A 15,502-nucleotide genomic window follows, 5' to 3' on the forward strand; every position below is an offset into this window, starting at 1 on the left:
GCGCAGTGGATAGAGCATCGGACTGGGATGCGGAGGACCCAGGTTCGAGACCCCGAGCTTGCCAGCTTGAGCGCGGGCTCATCTGGCTTGAGCAAAAAGCTCACCAGCTTGGACCCAAGGTCGCTGGCTCGAGCAAGGGGCTACTCGGTCTGCTGAAGGCCCGCAGTCAAGGCACATATGGGAAAGCAATTATTGAACAACTAAGACGTTACAACAAAAAACTGATGATTGATGCTTTTCATCTCTCTCCATTCCTGTCTTGTCTGTCCCTATCTATCCCTCTCTCTGACTCTCTCTGTCCCTGTAAAAAAACAAAACAAAAACAAAAACAAAAAAAACTTTGGAAAAAAAAAAGTGGCTGGCAGGGAAGGGGACAGTCTAGCTTCAGGTCAGCTGGGCCTGGCTGGAGAAGTTAGGGTGGGTGGCTATTAGCCTCTGGAAGAACAAGCTGTGGCCTGGAGAACAGGACTCCAACTCACAGGCCTATGCCCCCATGTACCCAGGGCACAGGATCTAAGGCCTTTGCCCCACAGTGCTGGGGGAACAGGGAGCTGAGGCCAGGCTGATTATAGCTTAGCCTTGGTCGAGTGCCTCAGCCAAAATGGGATTGTTTTACCTCCTGTCCTGGTCCTCCCTCGCCCATCAGTCCAGAAGAAACACTCCCAAAGGGAGGGTCATTCATAGATCTTAGTACCCACCTCCTACTATAGTCCCTTTGCCCCACCAACAGTGGGATGAACTTTTTGGGAGTTCAAAACATGTTCAGGCGTGCCTGTAGGGCAGCTGGGGCCAGGATCAGGGAGATCCAAGGCAGGTTCTAGAACAGGAGCGTAGCTAAAAGGAACCAGTGTATTCTATGCCCCAGCCGGCACACTGAGAGAGCTGCCAGAGGGAAGGGCGGGCTTCGGCTCCGTATCAAGGTCTCGCAGGTCTCCCCGAGCCTTAGACAACGCCTCCCGCAGCCGCCCAAACCCTTCCTGGATCACATGCCCGAACCCCCGCGCGCAGGCGCACAGACACGCGCTACAACCGAAGCGCACAGCCGCACTGGATCCCAGAGCCGTCCTTCCAGCTCCGCCCTCGCCGCGCGCGTGTGAGCTGCGACTGAGGGACGGGCGCTGCGTCGGAGGCGGGGCCTGCCTTGTCCTATAAAGGCGGCGGCGGCGGGACGCGCGACTCTACTCGCGGGCGGCGGGGCAAGTGGAGGGTTTTACACGGCGGCGGCGCTGCTGCTGTTCCCCCGCGCGGTCCGCTCGGCCGGGTCCGGACTACGCGTCTCGGACGACGGCTGCGGCGGCGGCGGCGAAGGAACTGCGGCCCCGGCTACAGCCCCACCCCGGTGAGTGTGGCTTGACATAGCCCCGGCCCTGGCGCGGGGATCGGGCCCCACGGAACCTCGCCGCCCGGGCCTGGGCTCCCGGTGCGACAGCCGCGGCCACTCACACCCTTCTTTGTCTGTTCCCGCCTGTAGGGTACCCTCCTCGCTCGCCCCTCGCCCACGGGCCGCCCCCCGGGCCCTGCGTTCCCTCCCCCTGCTGGCGGGGCCCGGACAGAAGATGGTGCAGAAGAAAACAGCCGAACTTCAGGTCTTTCATCATTCGTTCAAGGTTAGGGTCGGGTTGATTTGGTAGGGCTCTCGGGGCTGGACCTCCTGAGTGGCCGGTGGGAAGGGTACGGAGCTCGCCCTCAGGATCCCCCGGGGCTTGTGCCCCCCACCCCCACCCCGCTCTCCCCGCCTTCGCCTTGGGGCTGCCCTACCTATGTAGACGTCAGTGAAGAAGTCCGCGGTCGACACTCCCGGGGCCTCATGCATTCTGGGGCCTCTGGGGTCTTTCCTCTAGGATTCCTAGATGGGCTGGGGGCCCCTGCCCGTGGAGGTCCTTGGTTGTGTGTACCCTGCAATCCCCAGCGGGGTGTATAGTGCTGGGTGGGGTTTAGCAGGTCATAGTCCTGTCTCCAGCACCCTGTGGTTTCTGAGGTCCTTCCTCCAGGAGCCCCAGGCAGGTCTGCAGACCCACACCCCCACATACACCTTTCTAGGTGGTCTGTGGAACGGGGGACTGAACTGAATGCCCCCTCAGCACTACACCGCCTAGACACCCCAGGCCCAAGCAGTATTTCTTGTCAGAGCAGCAAGTTTTTGCATTGGCCCCCAGGCTGCGAAGTCCTAGTCTCAGATGAACAAGTCTAGGGGGGTCGAGCAGGTGCTGGGGAGGGGCCCCATAGGGCCTGGCCCACGGGACGCAGTGATGTCAGCAGCCGCCCTATTCTCCCTGCCAAGTTATGTAATGGCTTTCCTGGGCCTCCTTGGGCAGGGACCTGTTGCCCTGTAAAGTAGGCAGGACCTGGAGATGTGTGTGTGTGTGTGCAGGCAAGCCTGACACCAGGGTGGGAGGAGCTAGCCTACAGTGTATGGGTTAGAATTCCCAGGCCTGTCCAGCCAGCGTTGCCTGTCAGCACCCCACCCTGTGCACACGCCTGTCATCTTTGCCTGCCCCCCCCCCCCGCCCCGGGTAGTGACAGCCTTGACATGTCCAAATAACTGGGACTGGGTTGGGGAGAGGTGGATGCAAGATGTCACTGACGGTGGTCTGTTAACTCCTGGAGCTGTGTCTGAGCTGAAACAGGGTCAGTGGGCAGGGCCAGCTCTGCGGTCAAAGCATACTCAAACTTTCTAGATGGTTCCAGCCACCTCCTGCCAAGGCCTGCTGACTAGAGGCCTGCAGCCAGCCCTGGGCCTGGCCCGCCTACACTACTTAGGCCTGACGGCAGGCCTTTGCACACCACCCAAGAGTTCTGTACCCTTTGCTGAGGTGGGACTATGAGTGGAAGTAGGGACACTGAACAGAGAATCTTGGCTCTGAGGTGGCCCTCCAGGATCCAGCTGAGTTGGGGGCTGAGACAGATGTGTGAGTGGTGAGGGGACCCACAGTTTCTTCTGGTCCTAGTGCCCTTACTTGGTTGTTGGGGGAAGCTTCTTCTCATCTACCCTTCATTCTAATACCCCCCCTTTTGTGGCCACTCTGGGACCCCTCCTCCCAGGTGGAAGGATGGAGACTTATCAGAGTGTTGATTCTAGTCCCCATAGGGGCCAGACTCAGTGGATAGGGGTGGGGGCTGGTGGGTGAGTATGAGTAGGCTGGCTGTAGTGCTCCCTTCTTCCCTCCTCCCCTGCACTTCCTAGCAACTATTTGCAGGGTGGGTAGGGAGTTTGGGAGGGCCTGGATGTTTTTCAGTTGCTCTCTCTGACCTCTGCCTGCCCCCTTTGCAGCTGGCCTGGCTTCCGGGCCTCCTGCTGCAAGAATCTGGCCTGGCATAGTAGGCCCCTCCAGGTCTCCCTGGGGCTCTCTTGTAGTTTTTCCTCTGTTGAATGACCCTCCTGCCACAGCCCCAGCTCCAGCTGTCACAAGACCCAGAGAGGAGCAGTAACTTTGCCCAGGTCACTCAGCATCAGCTTTAGCAATTGTGTATACAACCCTCTCCCCCAATATCCACCAGGGCCCTGGCCCCCTGGTCCACCAGGATGTTCGGAACTAAATAAAAACTAACTGCTAAAGGAACTTGGCCAGGCCTCAGTGTCCCAGCCTTGAAGCATCAGCCTTTATGCAGGGGGCTCTCAGTCTTTGTACAGATCATCTACTCTGCAGAAATGGCATTTATCCCAGCAGCCTTCTGTTTGCCATATAGGAGATTTCTCCAATCCCTGTCTTCCTTGAGCAGGGTCTGGTGTCCCTTTTCACAGTCCTGGGGGCCATCCAATGACCTTGAGCTGGCCCCTTCCTGACAGTGGGCAGTAAGCTGGTGAAGGACTCCCTCCTCGGGTATCTGGGGGTGAACGGGACAGTGCAAGCTGTGGCCCAGGCAAAGAGCAGCCCAATGTTTATGCTGCAGCCTGTGGGTGCCTCTCCTGTGAGCCTCTGGGGTGGCAGTAGGGCAGGAGAGAGGGCAGTGTAAGACAGGGAGGGCGATAGCACCCCAACACAGGAAGGACTGAGCACATGAGGCCGTGGGAAAGCATACAGGGAAGCTAGCTGGGAGCCCCGCCCTAGAGCTGGTGACTCACCCCCAACTGACTGCTCTTCGCCTTTGATCCCCAGCCAACTGTCCCCATTCTGCAGGTGAGCAAAATCAAGGTGCCCACAGTGATTTTGCACCCCTTCCTCCCTACACTGCTGCAACCTCTTCCTGGAAGCCACAAGGGCCCTGGGCTAGGGGTAAAAGGTATATTTCATCATGGTCAGGCAAAGTCAGGCTGTCTCCTTCTTGGCATTTGTACGGAGGACTGGATCACTCTGTGGTGAGACAACCCTGTCAGCAATAGGACCTGAGAGCTCTTTCCTCTTCTCCCCTGCAGGGGCAGAATCCTTTCGAGCTGGCTTTCTCCCTAGAACAGGCCCACCCCGGGGAGACTGACTTCAGCCTGGAGTGCCCAGCCCGCCCTGGTAAGAGGTCCAGGGGGGAAGGAGACTATGGGTGAGTGCCAGATGAGGCCTGAGAGCCACAGGGGCTAAGTGGAAATCATTACATCATGCCTGGGTCTTCTGGTGCAGATATGCCCACAAGCCAGCCCATTGACATCCCAGATGCCAAGAAGAGGGGCAAGAAAAAGAAGCGATGCAGGGCAACTGACAGTTTCTCAGGCAAATTTGAAGGTGAGTTGGGTGGGCGGGGCTAGGGACAGAGGGGAGATGACTAGGCTGCTCAGGGCACCTCTCACCACTATTTCTGCTCCCTAGATGTCTACCAGCTGCAGGAGGATGTGCTTGGGGAGGGTGCCCATGCCCGGGTGCAGACCTGCATCAACCTTATCACTAACCAGGAGTATGCTGTCAAGGTGAGCACAAAGCCCTCACCTGTCACCTTACCTCTTCCCAGCAGCACCTAGGATCTGGCATTGACCTGGGTGGTGGGAGGAAGGGACCTGCCATTTGAGCTCCCAGACACAACGGGGGAAAACCAGTGTCTAAAAATGGCACCAGAGTCAGTGACTCAGGTCAGCCTGGGCTGAGCCCCCAAATCGAGGTGGAGATGGAAAGTGACTATGAATGGTGGCCTCTTATGCAGGTGGCTGAGGATGTGGTACCAGAGTGGCCACTGAGAGTAGGGTAGGGATTGGGGGGCTGGGTGTCGGCCAAAGCTGGTGTTCGCCTGCTGTGTTACCTCATGCTGGTCCCTAGGGACAGCAGTGCTTCCCCATATTGGTTACTAGGATTAAAAGGCAATGTTATACTTAGGGCCCAGGGGGACTCAGCATTCAAGGAGACCAGGGCAAAGCCTCCTTCGTGCCCCATGTGGCTTCTGATCCAGGGTGCAGCCTGGGAGCTGTGGCCCTGTGATCTTTGTTGTCTGACTAGACTGTCAGACCCTGCATTCCAAGAAACTGCCTGGCTCCCCTCATGACCCTGCATCTGGGGCTGGATGGGGTCACAGCCGGTTGACTGCCCATGCAGAGAGGCCAGGTGCTCCCTGGTGAGCCAGGCTGATCAGAAGCTTCAATCCCTGGCGAACTCCAGTGACTAGGGCAGCTCTGGTTCCTGCCCCCTGGAAGCTGGCTCCAGGTGGCGAGGGGCAGTGGTGTGGGAGACTTGGACACTTAGAATGGAGTACTCTGCATACTGGGTATATCTCTGACCATCTGTCTCCTAAGGATCCTACTGGGCAGTCTGACTTCCTGTCACTGTTTAACAGATAGGGAAATTGAGGCTTGGAGGAGTTAGGTAGTCCAAGTCATATTGTGTGTGATCTCCCAGAAGGTCGTTTCTCCTCTCTAAGGGACTGTAGTCTTCTCCATGAAGTGGGGTCCTACCAGGTTCCTAGGGACAGGATGAAGTTCAGTTTACTGCAGAAAGGTTAGACTGGTGGCTTTGTCTCAAGAGACCCTGGAGTCTGGTCACTAGATAGGTGGGACAATACATAGACCAGAGCTGTGGAGGCCAGTGGACTTGTGTCCACTGCTTCAGGAACATGGCCCATGGAACATGCTGCATTCCTTCCTCTAGGCTGCTGTGGTATGAAAGGAGCCCCAGGCATGGGTGGGGACCTGGCCTACCTATCTGCCCAACAAGAGGTGACTGGAGGCACCTTCTTTTTTTGATTGATTTTAGAGAGAGAGAGGAAGGTAGAAGGAGAGAAGCATTCATATGTTGTTCCGCTTAGTTGTGAGTTCAGTGGTTGCTTTCCATGTGTGCCGTGACCAGGGATGAGCCCATAACCTTGGTGTTTCAGGATGATGCTCTAACTCAGTTAACCAGTTAGGGCCCAGAGGCACCTTCTAACCCCCCTTCCTTATGAGTAAAGATGGTGGGGTGGGTGGGCATATGGAGGATGGGCCCAGAATCCTCTGGTTCTTAGAGCTCCTGGGTGCCAGTGTGGGTTGGCTTCCTAAGGCTGTGAGGTGTGGGAGACTGCGTCTTTTGGTGGGTAGGGGTACCAATCTGGGCTAGCCTGAAACACCAGGCTCGTGGGGCTACAGACATTACAGACATCTACCCAGACTGGTGTGAAACTGGGTAGGCAGCACTTGGTGCAGAGGCAAGTGGGTGTGGCTTGTCTGGTAGCTAGATGTTCTGAGGCCCCTCTAGTCCTCTGGGTGGTATGGGAGCCAGCACAGTGGCCACCAGTCTCCTGGTTGTTGAGAAAGGAAGGCCACCCAATCCAAGAGACTCTGATGTTGTGAGGGTGTATTTTGTAGGGGCTTTAGGCCACAGATATATTCCTGAGGCTTGTTGGGTTCAGGAGTGGAGAGGACCTGGCTCCTTCTCTTTGCCTGTCCTGTCCTACTCACTCTTCCTTTGGTGCTGCTTGGGAAACACATTGCCTACTATTTGTGCTGACACTGCAGTTCTGATTTCTGGCAAATTTTGAGTCCCCATAGGAGAGCTCTGCTTTCTGAAATTGAACAGTCTAAAACTCTTAACAGTTTCGGGGATAGCACAGGGAAATTTCTGGTGGGGGCCCTTTAAGCAGTGGAAAGTCTAGCTGACTCAGCTGCTGTGTCCCCCTACCCCCACATGTTTCAGATCATTGAGAAGCAGCCCGGCCACATTCGGAGTAGAGTTTTCCGTGAGGTGGAGATGCTGTATCAGTGCCAGGGACACAGGTAATGTGACCCACCTTTGGCCCTGAGCCATCATTCAGTGGAGGAATGGACCAGAGTCCTGTTTACCCCCAGCAAGCGTGTGTGTGTGTGTGTGACAGACAGATAGGGACAGATAGAGATGAGAAGCATCAATTCTTCGTTGTGGCACCTTAGTTGTTCATTGATTGCTTTCTCATATGTGCCTTGACCAGGGGCTACAGCAGACCGAGTGACTCCTTGCTCAAGCCAGTGACCTTGGGTCCAAGCTGATGAGCCTTGATCAAACCAGATGAGCTCGTGCTCAAGCTGGCGACCTTGGGTTTCAAACCTGGGTCCTCTGCATCCCAGTTTGATGCTCTATCCACTGCACCACCACCTGGTCAGGCCCAGCAAGCATTTAGAGTTACCACTGTGTTGTAGGCCATTGTGGGTAAACTCAGTGTTGGGCAGGCAGTGTTAGGGGCAAGGTGGAATCAGCTTGTGGACCCAGTCCCTGCCTTCCTATGGACAGGTAGGGGTGGGGAAGGTGGAGAGGGTGGGACCCTCCTGGGCTGAGCATGCCCAAGGGCCTCAGGAAGTCTTATTCCTATCCTGCCCCCCTATCTCAGGAATGTTCTAGAGCTAATCGAGTTCTTCGAAGAGGAGGACCGCTTCTACCTGGTGTTTGAGAAGATGCGGGGCGGTATGTGGGGCCTAGGAGACATGTCCAGCTAGGTCCTAATGGGCTGTGCACTCAGGGCTACCATGGAAAACCTTGCAGAGGGTCCTGCACATCAGAGGGGGCCTGTGGGGTCTGAGCTTCCTGTCCTCAGAGCAGCTGGGGTCAGGATCTTTGGGCCCAAGGAAGTCAGAGTGGTGGTTTCCTTACCAAGTGGGAGTGGGTGCTGGGCGGTGGCCTGGGGACACAGAGGTGATCCTGACATGTTTTCTTCCCTCCATCATGGCCTGGCCCCAGGCTCCATCCTGAGCCACATTCACAAGCGACGACACTTTAACGAGTTGGAGGCCAGCGTGGTTGTGCAGGACGTGGCCAGCGCCCTGGATTTCCTGCACAACAAAGGTGGTTGGCGGGGCTGGCTGCTCAGGATGTCACCTACTTGCCATCCTGCCCAGAGATTCCCAGGTCCCATGGGTGTCCAACCTTGCCCCCAATACACCTGCCCAGGACTCCCAAAAGACGCACCCACCACACCTACTGACTTCTCCTGATTTTACTCAAACAGGCATTGCCCACAGGGACCTAAAGCCAGAAAACATTCTCTGTGAGCACCCCAACCAGGTGAGGGCACTGAGGGGTGGCCTTCCCTGCAGAACGGGTGGATGGGACCCTGTGCAGGCTGGACAGGACTGCCACATCACTGTCCCTTTCCAATTCCTCCCAGGTCTCCCCCGTGAAGATCTGTGACTTTGACCTGGGCAGTGGCATCAAACTCAATGGGGACTGCTCCCCCATTTCCACCCCGGAGCTGCTAACCCCGGTGAGATCCTGTGGGGTCAGGGTTGGGCCTTGAGGGTAGAGAGGTGAGGGAACGGGACAGCATCCTGTTCCAAGCTGGGGTTTGGGACCTCCAGGCCAGACGAGGTGTGAGCTGCACCTCGGTACTAGGGCCTTGGAACTCGGGCTTTCGCTTAGTAACAGCCACTGATTGGCCCTTCGAGTGTGATGAGGTGGGGCTACGGCCAGGCAGGAGGGGCAGGCTTTCAGCACCTGTTGATTGGGCAGCGGCTGGGGTTGGGGCGGGGCTGCGGTCGTATGTGGGTGGGGTTGGCACCAGACTTCAGTCTGTGATTGCTGGAGCGAGGCTGTCCCTCACAATCGTCAGGCTCAGATGACTCACTTATAGCTGGGAAGCCCTTGTTAGTGGTGCTCCCTCCCTCAGCATCCTGCCATCACCCTTCCTCTCCCCAGTTCCCCAAACCTGACACCCTGCGCCAGCATTTTCTTTTCTCTTTTCTCTTTCCCTTTCCCCCTGCAGTGCGGCTCTGCAGAATATATGGCCCCTGAGGTGGTGGAGGCCTTTAGTGAGGAAGCCAGCATCTATGACAAGCGCTGTGACCTATGGAGCCTGGGTGTCATCCTCTACATCCTGCTCAGTGGCTACCCACCTTTTGTGGGCCATTGTGGCAGCGATTGTGGCTGGGACCGCGGTGAGGCCTGCCCAGCCTGCCAGGTTTGTGAGGGACCTGGGGGCACCTGTACTCCCTTCCCTGTGCAACTCTTAGGGCCTGGCCTCTGAACACTGACCATATATCCACAGAGTAATACTGGCCTGACCTTCCCCTGCCTTATAGCAGAGAGCAGTCTGTCAGGGAGCTGAGTAAGGTCAGATCTATGGTTTGGAATGAGCAGGTTCTTGTTCCTGTGCATGGCTTGAGGCTCAAGATTGAGGTCCTGGAGCCCTCAGGAGGCCACATTTCCTGACCAGCTACACCCAGACCTTTATATCCTCATCTTGCTTGGTCCCTCAGGGACCCCTGTCCTGCCAGTTGATCCCAGGATTATGGGCCCGAGCTCCGCCTTGAGGTCTGGGTAGCCAGTTTGGGGTCCTAGCACCTGGTGCCTGGGCCGTAGGTTAGGCCTGGAGCCCAGACAGAGCATGTCAATCAGCAATGTCATACCCTTCTTGGTGTCTAGGTTTGCCCATCAGATGGTGTCAGGGCCTTGGCCGTTTGGTCTGCCACTGATCCCTCCCTTGTGTGGTCTCCCAGAACATGCTGTTTGAAAGCATTCAAGAGGGCAAGTACGAGTTTCCTGAAAAGGACTGGGCCCACATCTCCTTCGCTGCCAAAGACCTCATCTCAAAGCTGTTGGTTCGTGATGCCAAGCAGAGGCTGAGTGCTGCACAGGTCCTACAGCACCCCTGGGTGCAGGGGGTGAGTGCTAATCCTGCTGGGGCCAGGCGGGCATGGCAGCCTTGTCTCTGCCCTGCCTCCAATGGACTGGGGTTGTGACTTGAAATAAGTGTAGGAGAATCCCTCAGGGCCTTGTGTCAATATCCTTTGCGTGGATCTGAGGATCAGTCACTGTCATCCTCTGGGGGCCAAGGCACAGTTATGAAATCTCCCCTATCTCCTGACCAGATTGGGGTGGGAAGTACAGGAGCTACTTAGAAAATCCCTGGCCTGTGCCCTAGAGGTGCTGGTACCTCTTGCTGCCTGGCACAGAACAAACTAAGGTCATCTAGGGGACAGATGGGTGGGTGGGTCTTGGACAGGGCTCTGTCCTGTCCTCTCTGGTCCCAGAAGAGCCTGGCATTTCTCCTGGGCGCTGGTCATCCAAGCTGGGGTCAGCACGGTTGGGTGCTCCCTGGGGAGCAAAGACCACCTACTCAAGGCAAACCAGTCCAGGGAGCTCTGAATTTTTGCTGGAAGTATCAGGAGGCCTGTGGATTGGGAAGGGAGCGGGGCTGCCCTGGGAATGGATAGGCAGGGTTGCTGGGGAGCCACTGGTTCCCCATCATAGGCGCCTAGAACATCCCCTTTACCTCAGCTTGCCTCAGCTACCAGGCAGGCGTACCCTTTAATCCTTAGTGGCATCCTCGCCAGCTGGGGACCGAGGAGGGTTGACCTGGGAGGACAGGTCTGGCTCTGTTCTCTAGCCCTGCCTCTCCGGTCTCCTTGCAGTGCGCCCCGGAGAATACCCTGCCCACACCCATGGTCCTGCAGAGGTGAGACCTGTGTGGGGTCTGGGGCTCGGAAATCAGCGACCCTAGTGCTGGGTGGGGGCAGTTAAAAGTTATGGCATTTTAAAAAAGACTAAATAAGCCCTCTTTAAGTTGCAGGGAAGCCATTTAGGTACTGAGTGTCCTTGTATGGGGTGATGGATTAGGCCCCTGGCTGGGAGGTTTAGTGACCATAATCCCTCCAGGGCACTGCAAAGACCCTGGAGTCCCAAGGAAAGCGGGGTACACCTGGCAGCCACCACCACCTCCTTGGTGACTGCCACACCCTGTCCCCAGGAACAGCTGTGCCAAAGACCTCACGTCCTTCGCAGCCGAGGCCATCGCCATGAACCGGCAGCTGGCCCAGCGGGAGGAGGACGCATTGGAGGAGGCGGGGCAGGGCCAGCCCGTGGTCATCCGAGCTACCTCACGCTGCCTGCATCTGTCCCCACCATCCCAGTCTAAGCTGGCCCAGCGGCGGCAGCGAGCCAGCCTGTCTGCAGCTCCCGTGGTCTTGGTGGGGGACCATGCATGACTCCTCCCTCTCTCTGTACATAGCTTGCCCCCCCATCAAATCTCAAGATTTTTTTTAAGCTATTGCCAGCCAGTGACCAGTAGGCTGTGCTTACCTGCCCTGCCCCTCCCCCCTGCTGTGGGTTGTGAGGCACCCAGCTCAGCTGTGGTGGGGGGCTCTTTTTTATATAAAGTTTTGCTGTTGGGTTTTTCCTTTTTTTCTGTTCCCCACCCCTGTTTTTTTTCCCTTTGAATGGCGTTAAACGCAAACAAGCGCCCTGGGAGAAGAGCAGAGGGTGCATGTGCTGCGTGTGCCCCTGTCCTGCTACCCTGGCCCCACACGCTCACCTGTACTGTGAAAGGCCCTATGCTGATGGCCTCTGCCCGATGTGACTCAGGAGAGGACTTTGCTGTCTTCCAGAGCTGGGGGACCCCGGAACACACCTTATATCCTCCTACCCCCCTTGCCTAGCCCTCACAGTGTTCTCAAGGCCGGACTGACCCTGCACCTTAGGTCACTTGAAAGGTGCCCTGGTCGTCAGTGGAATCCCGGGTGTGGGCAGGCAGGGTGAACAGCTGCCCACTGGGCATCCCCACCCCCACGCTGACTGACAACCTCGACTTTAAGCTGCAGGTAACAGGGAGTGGCTGTACCCATTGCCATAACACCCCTCCCCCTCCACTGGGGGCACTGTCCAGGGGGGCCACTGAAGGAATGGGAGGGCTGGACCAGCACCCATCAGCCAACATGGGGGTCCCATAGACCTCCCACCCGTGGCACCCTAGTGCCCCTTCTCAGGGCTCAGTCTGACCAAGGCCATGTCCTCCCCCCACCCCCACCCCTACCCTGGTCAACTGTAAGGCTGGCGTGGAAGCTCTGCCAGCCCTGCCTCCTCCCCTTCTTCAACCCAGGGCTGCCTGGGAGTCCCACTGAATCCCCCCACTCCCAAAGGCAGCATTCCTGCTCTGCCCACCTTCAGGAAAATGGCCACCCTCAGGCACCCAGGAACTGCCCTGCCCCTTCTGCCCACCCCAGGGCCCAGATCAGATATCCTGTGACCCATTGGGCTTGGGGAGGCTCCGACACCCCTCTTTGTCCTTGGATGGGAAACACTATGCAATACGAGCTTCCTTCCTGCACACATGCTTCTGCCCATGGGATGGCCCCCAACCCTCAGCAGGGCAGCTTGGCCCTGGTTCTGGCTAGGTCTTTCAGGCAGGCCAGCTGGACACCCATTTAGCATCTAGTTTTTCATCCTGTTTTCTTAGTTTTTAAAGAACATCAGTTGATTTCCCTTTCCTATTCTTGAAGAATACTTGAATGTTGGGGCCTTGTGGGTTGGGGGCTCAGACACTGCCCCCCCAAGTCTTGTATGATTACTGAAGTTTGGGGGCCAATGCCCATGTCTGCCCACCTGAATCTGTGGACTGGCCTTTCCAAAGACCCTGGGGTGGGTGGCCACCCCCACCTTCATCTTTTCTTGCCCATCAGTGATTCCATGTATCACAGCTGGGGGTTCTGCCTTTTTGTAAAAGAAATGGACTTGCCGGCTACTGGCACTGTGACCACATCAGTCTGGAAAGCTGAGCTGTGAGCAGCCTTTTTGTTTTTCAAAGGTGGGACAGCCACTTCCTCTCCCCCAACACATCTACAGTGCCACCTGGAGGACTAGCCAGAACCATTACTGTGAATGAGCACCTGGGCCCAGGGGCCCAGGCTGCTAGGCTGCTGTGGCGCTGGGGGAAGGGGGCAGCAGTGTTGCAATGTTAAGATGTATAAAAAAAGACCATACAACTTTTAGAAGTGGGGAAAAACATCCAAGCACTTTAACTCCACTGTACCAGGTCAACTGATACAGCTCAAAAGTTTTCCTTGAATCCAACTGTCAATGCCAGAATTTTGTATTCTGTTTTATAAGGATTTAATAAAACTCATAAAAACTTGTCCTTGTTCTCTTGCCACATGACAGGCTGCCCCAAGCCTAGTGGCCCTAAACCGTTTGTTGATACTGATGCTGAGTCAGGAGTTTGGACAGTGCATGTGGGGTTGGTTTGTCTCTGCAGGGGTGTGCATCAGGCAGTCTTGGGTGGTCCATCCAGTGTTGGTCCCTGGAGTCTTCTGTGCCTGGCTTCTCACTGAGCACCATGTTTTCATGGTTCATCCTTGTTAGTACTAGTGCTTTACTGGTGGACCACATTGTGTTTATTTATCTGTCTACATTACCACTTTTGGCTGCTGTGAATCTTGCTGCTGGAGACGTGCATAGGTTTTGTGTGGATGTTTGTTTTTGTTTCTCCTTGGTGAACACAGAAAGGACATGAGCAGGACAGAGACCCGATCAGATGTCATTTTTGGAAGGACTGTTCTTGCCACTACATGAAATGTGGACTTGGGGCCAGAACCCAATGAACCATTGTCACCCTTGAAGCGAGCCCAGTGAGGGCTGACAGGCCTATTGGAGGTGTACCCAGTAGCTTGCAAAATTACAAATGCCATACTTAGGAGGTGACCTGCCAGCACCTGGGGACAGCCTGGGTGATGGGTGGGAGTGAGAAGGAGCTCTCTGGACTGTTAGGAGGAAAGGCACACCTGGTAAGGCATAGGTACTAGGATCCCCTGGGACACTGGGGAGCAGGTTATTCCTCACCTCCCTAGAAACCTGAGATCAGCAGGTAGCACATCCTCCTCCCACCTGACCTTCCCTTCAGGAGGAAACCTAAGCACCCTTGAGCCTGTTCTCTGCCTCCTGCCTTTGTTCAGCCACCTCCTAGGCCTTTCCTCTCAGACCGTACAACTACCCTCCCCTTGGGCCAAGCCCCCCCCCCCCCCCCCCGCCGGCTGCATCTAAGTTCCGCAAGGCCCCTCTCTTGTCCCTTGCCCGGCCTGGCATATGTGTGTGGCAGGGAGGGGTGGATGCAAGCCACCACCCTCCCAGGTGGCACAGAGCCCTGTCCGGCCCTGCCAGGCCATGCTAATGACCGCTCCCTGCCCCCTGCTGCCTGCCAAGAACTGAAGCCGGGCACAGCTTGTTCTCGGAACCTCTGCTGTAGATTTTATGTTGGTGGTTTCCTCTTGGCGGATCCCACCCTTCCACGTCTCTCTCCTCTAGGAGCAGCAGGAAAATCCTGGAGCTGGAGAAGCTGAGAGCCTTTCCCAGGCTGGTGACTGCGGCTGCCTTGGCCACACTAGGCTCAGTCTCCACCTGCGTAAATGGAGATGCCAGCTTGGGCTTCCCAGCTGCCACAGACACTGGGCTTATATGTCCCAGCGTGGGGCTGTCAAAACCAAGTCTTTGACTTGGGGACCTGCCCTCCACTCCCCTTGACAAGACAGTGGTGATGCTGATGTTCGATGCTAATAATAGGAGGAATAGGCAGGGCTATGGAAACTCTTGTGTTAATGGCACAGTTTTCCTGTAAACCAAAAACTTTTTTAATGTATATTTCTTATGAGGTTTTAAAAAAATATTTTATTTCTTGATTTTGTATTTTTCTTTAGTTGTTCATTGGTTGCCCAGTGTTTCAAGCTGGCGACCTCAACGTTCCAGGTCAATGTTCTATCCATTGCACTACCACAGACCAAGCAAACTAAAAACTTTTTTTTTTTTTTTTTTCATTTTTCTGAAGCTGGAAACAGGGAGAGACAGTCAGACAGACTCCCGCATGCGCCCGACCGGGATCCTCCCGGCACGCCCACCAGGGGCGGTGCTCTGCCCCCCAGGGGGCGATGCTCTGCCCATCCTGGGCATCGCCATATTGCGACCAGAGCCACTCTAGCGCCTGAGGCAGAGGCCACAGAGCCATGCCCAGCGCCCGGGCCATCTCTGCTCCAATGGAGCCTTGGCTGCGGGAGGGGAAGAGAGAGACAGAGAGGAAAGCGCGGCGGAGGGGTGGAGAAGCAAATGGGCGCTTCTCCTGTGTGCCCTGGCCGGGAATCGAACCCGGGTCCTCCGCACGCTAGGCCGACGCTCTACCGCTGAGCCAACCGGCCAGGGCCAAAAACATTTTTTTTAATATTTTTTTTATTTTAATTTTTCTTCTTTTCCAAGTGAGAGGAGGGGAGATAGAGAGACAGACTCCTACATGTGCCCTGACTGGGATCCACCTGCTAACCCCCATCTGGGGTTGATGCTGTGCCCATCTGGGGCCATACTCACAACCCAGCTATTTTTAGTGCCTGAGGTGGAGGTTCCATGGAACCATCCTCAGTGTGGGGGGCTGATGTACTCGAACCAGTCGAGCCATGGCT

At 56.3% G+C, this 15,502-nt stretch overlaps 1 protein-coding gene across 2 annotated transcripts; it reads left to right on the forward strand.

The window, feature by feature from the left end:
- Window positions 1-1,169: 1,169 nt before the first annotated feature.
- Window positions 1,170-13,198, forward strand: MKNK2 (MAPK interacting serine/threonine kinase 2). Of its 2 annotated transcripts, none has more exons than XM_066276978.1 (14): window positions 1,170-1,339; window positions 1,472-1,586; window positions 4,355-4,442; window positions 4,551-4,652; window positions 4,737-4,834; window positions 7,020-7,099; window positions 7,687-7,760; window positions 8,034-8,138; window positions 8,302-8,357; window positions 8,461-8,556; window positions 9,055-9,249; window positions 9,788-9,952; window positions 10,703-10,746; window positions 11,038-13,198. In XM_066276978.1, exons 2-14 carry the CDS (start codon window positions 1,557-1,559, stop codon window positions 11,273-11,275), a joined length of 1,371 nt encoding a protein of 456 aa, XP_066133075.1. In that variant the 5' UTR covers window positions 1,170-1,339; window positions 1,472-1,556; the 3' UTR covers window positions 11,276-13,198. The 2 variants fall into 2 exon arrangements, with proteins under 2 accessions (XP_066133075.1, XP_066133071.1); XM_066276974.1 differs by having other exon boundaries at window positions 1,171-1,339; window positions 1,472-1,607.
- Window positions 13,199-15,502: the final 2,304 nt, after the last annotated feature.

This window comes from Saccopteryx bilineata, chromosome 1 (genome assembly GCF_036850765.1).
Source record: "Saccopteryx bilineata isolate mSacBil1 chromosome 1, mSacBil1_pri_phased_curated, whole genome shotgun sequence".
Classification (NCBI taxonomy): Eukaryota; Metazoa; Chordata; class Mammalia; order Chiroptera; family Emballonuridae; genus Saccopteryx; species Saccopteryx bilineata.

Excerpts from the sequence above, each read along its gene's own strand:
- MKNK2 (XM_066276974.1), top strand. The coding sequence starts at position 1,557 with ATGGTGCAGAAGAAAACAGCCGAACTTCAGGTCTTTCATCATTCGTTC. Across the intron at positions 7,761-8,033 it reads GTTTGAGAAGATGCGGGGCG|GCTCCATCCTGAGCCACATT; the intron begins GTATGTGGGGCC and ends GCCTGGCCCCAG. Across the intron at positions 8,139-8,301 it reads GGATTTCCTGCACAACAAAG|GCATTGCCCACAGGGACCTA; the intron begins GTGGTTGGCGGG and ends TTACTCAAACAG.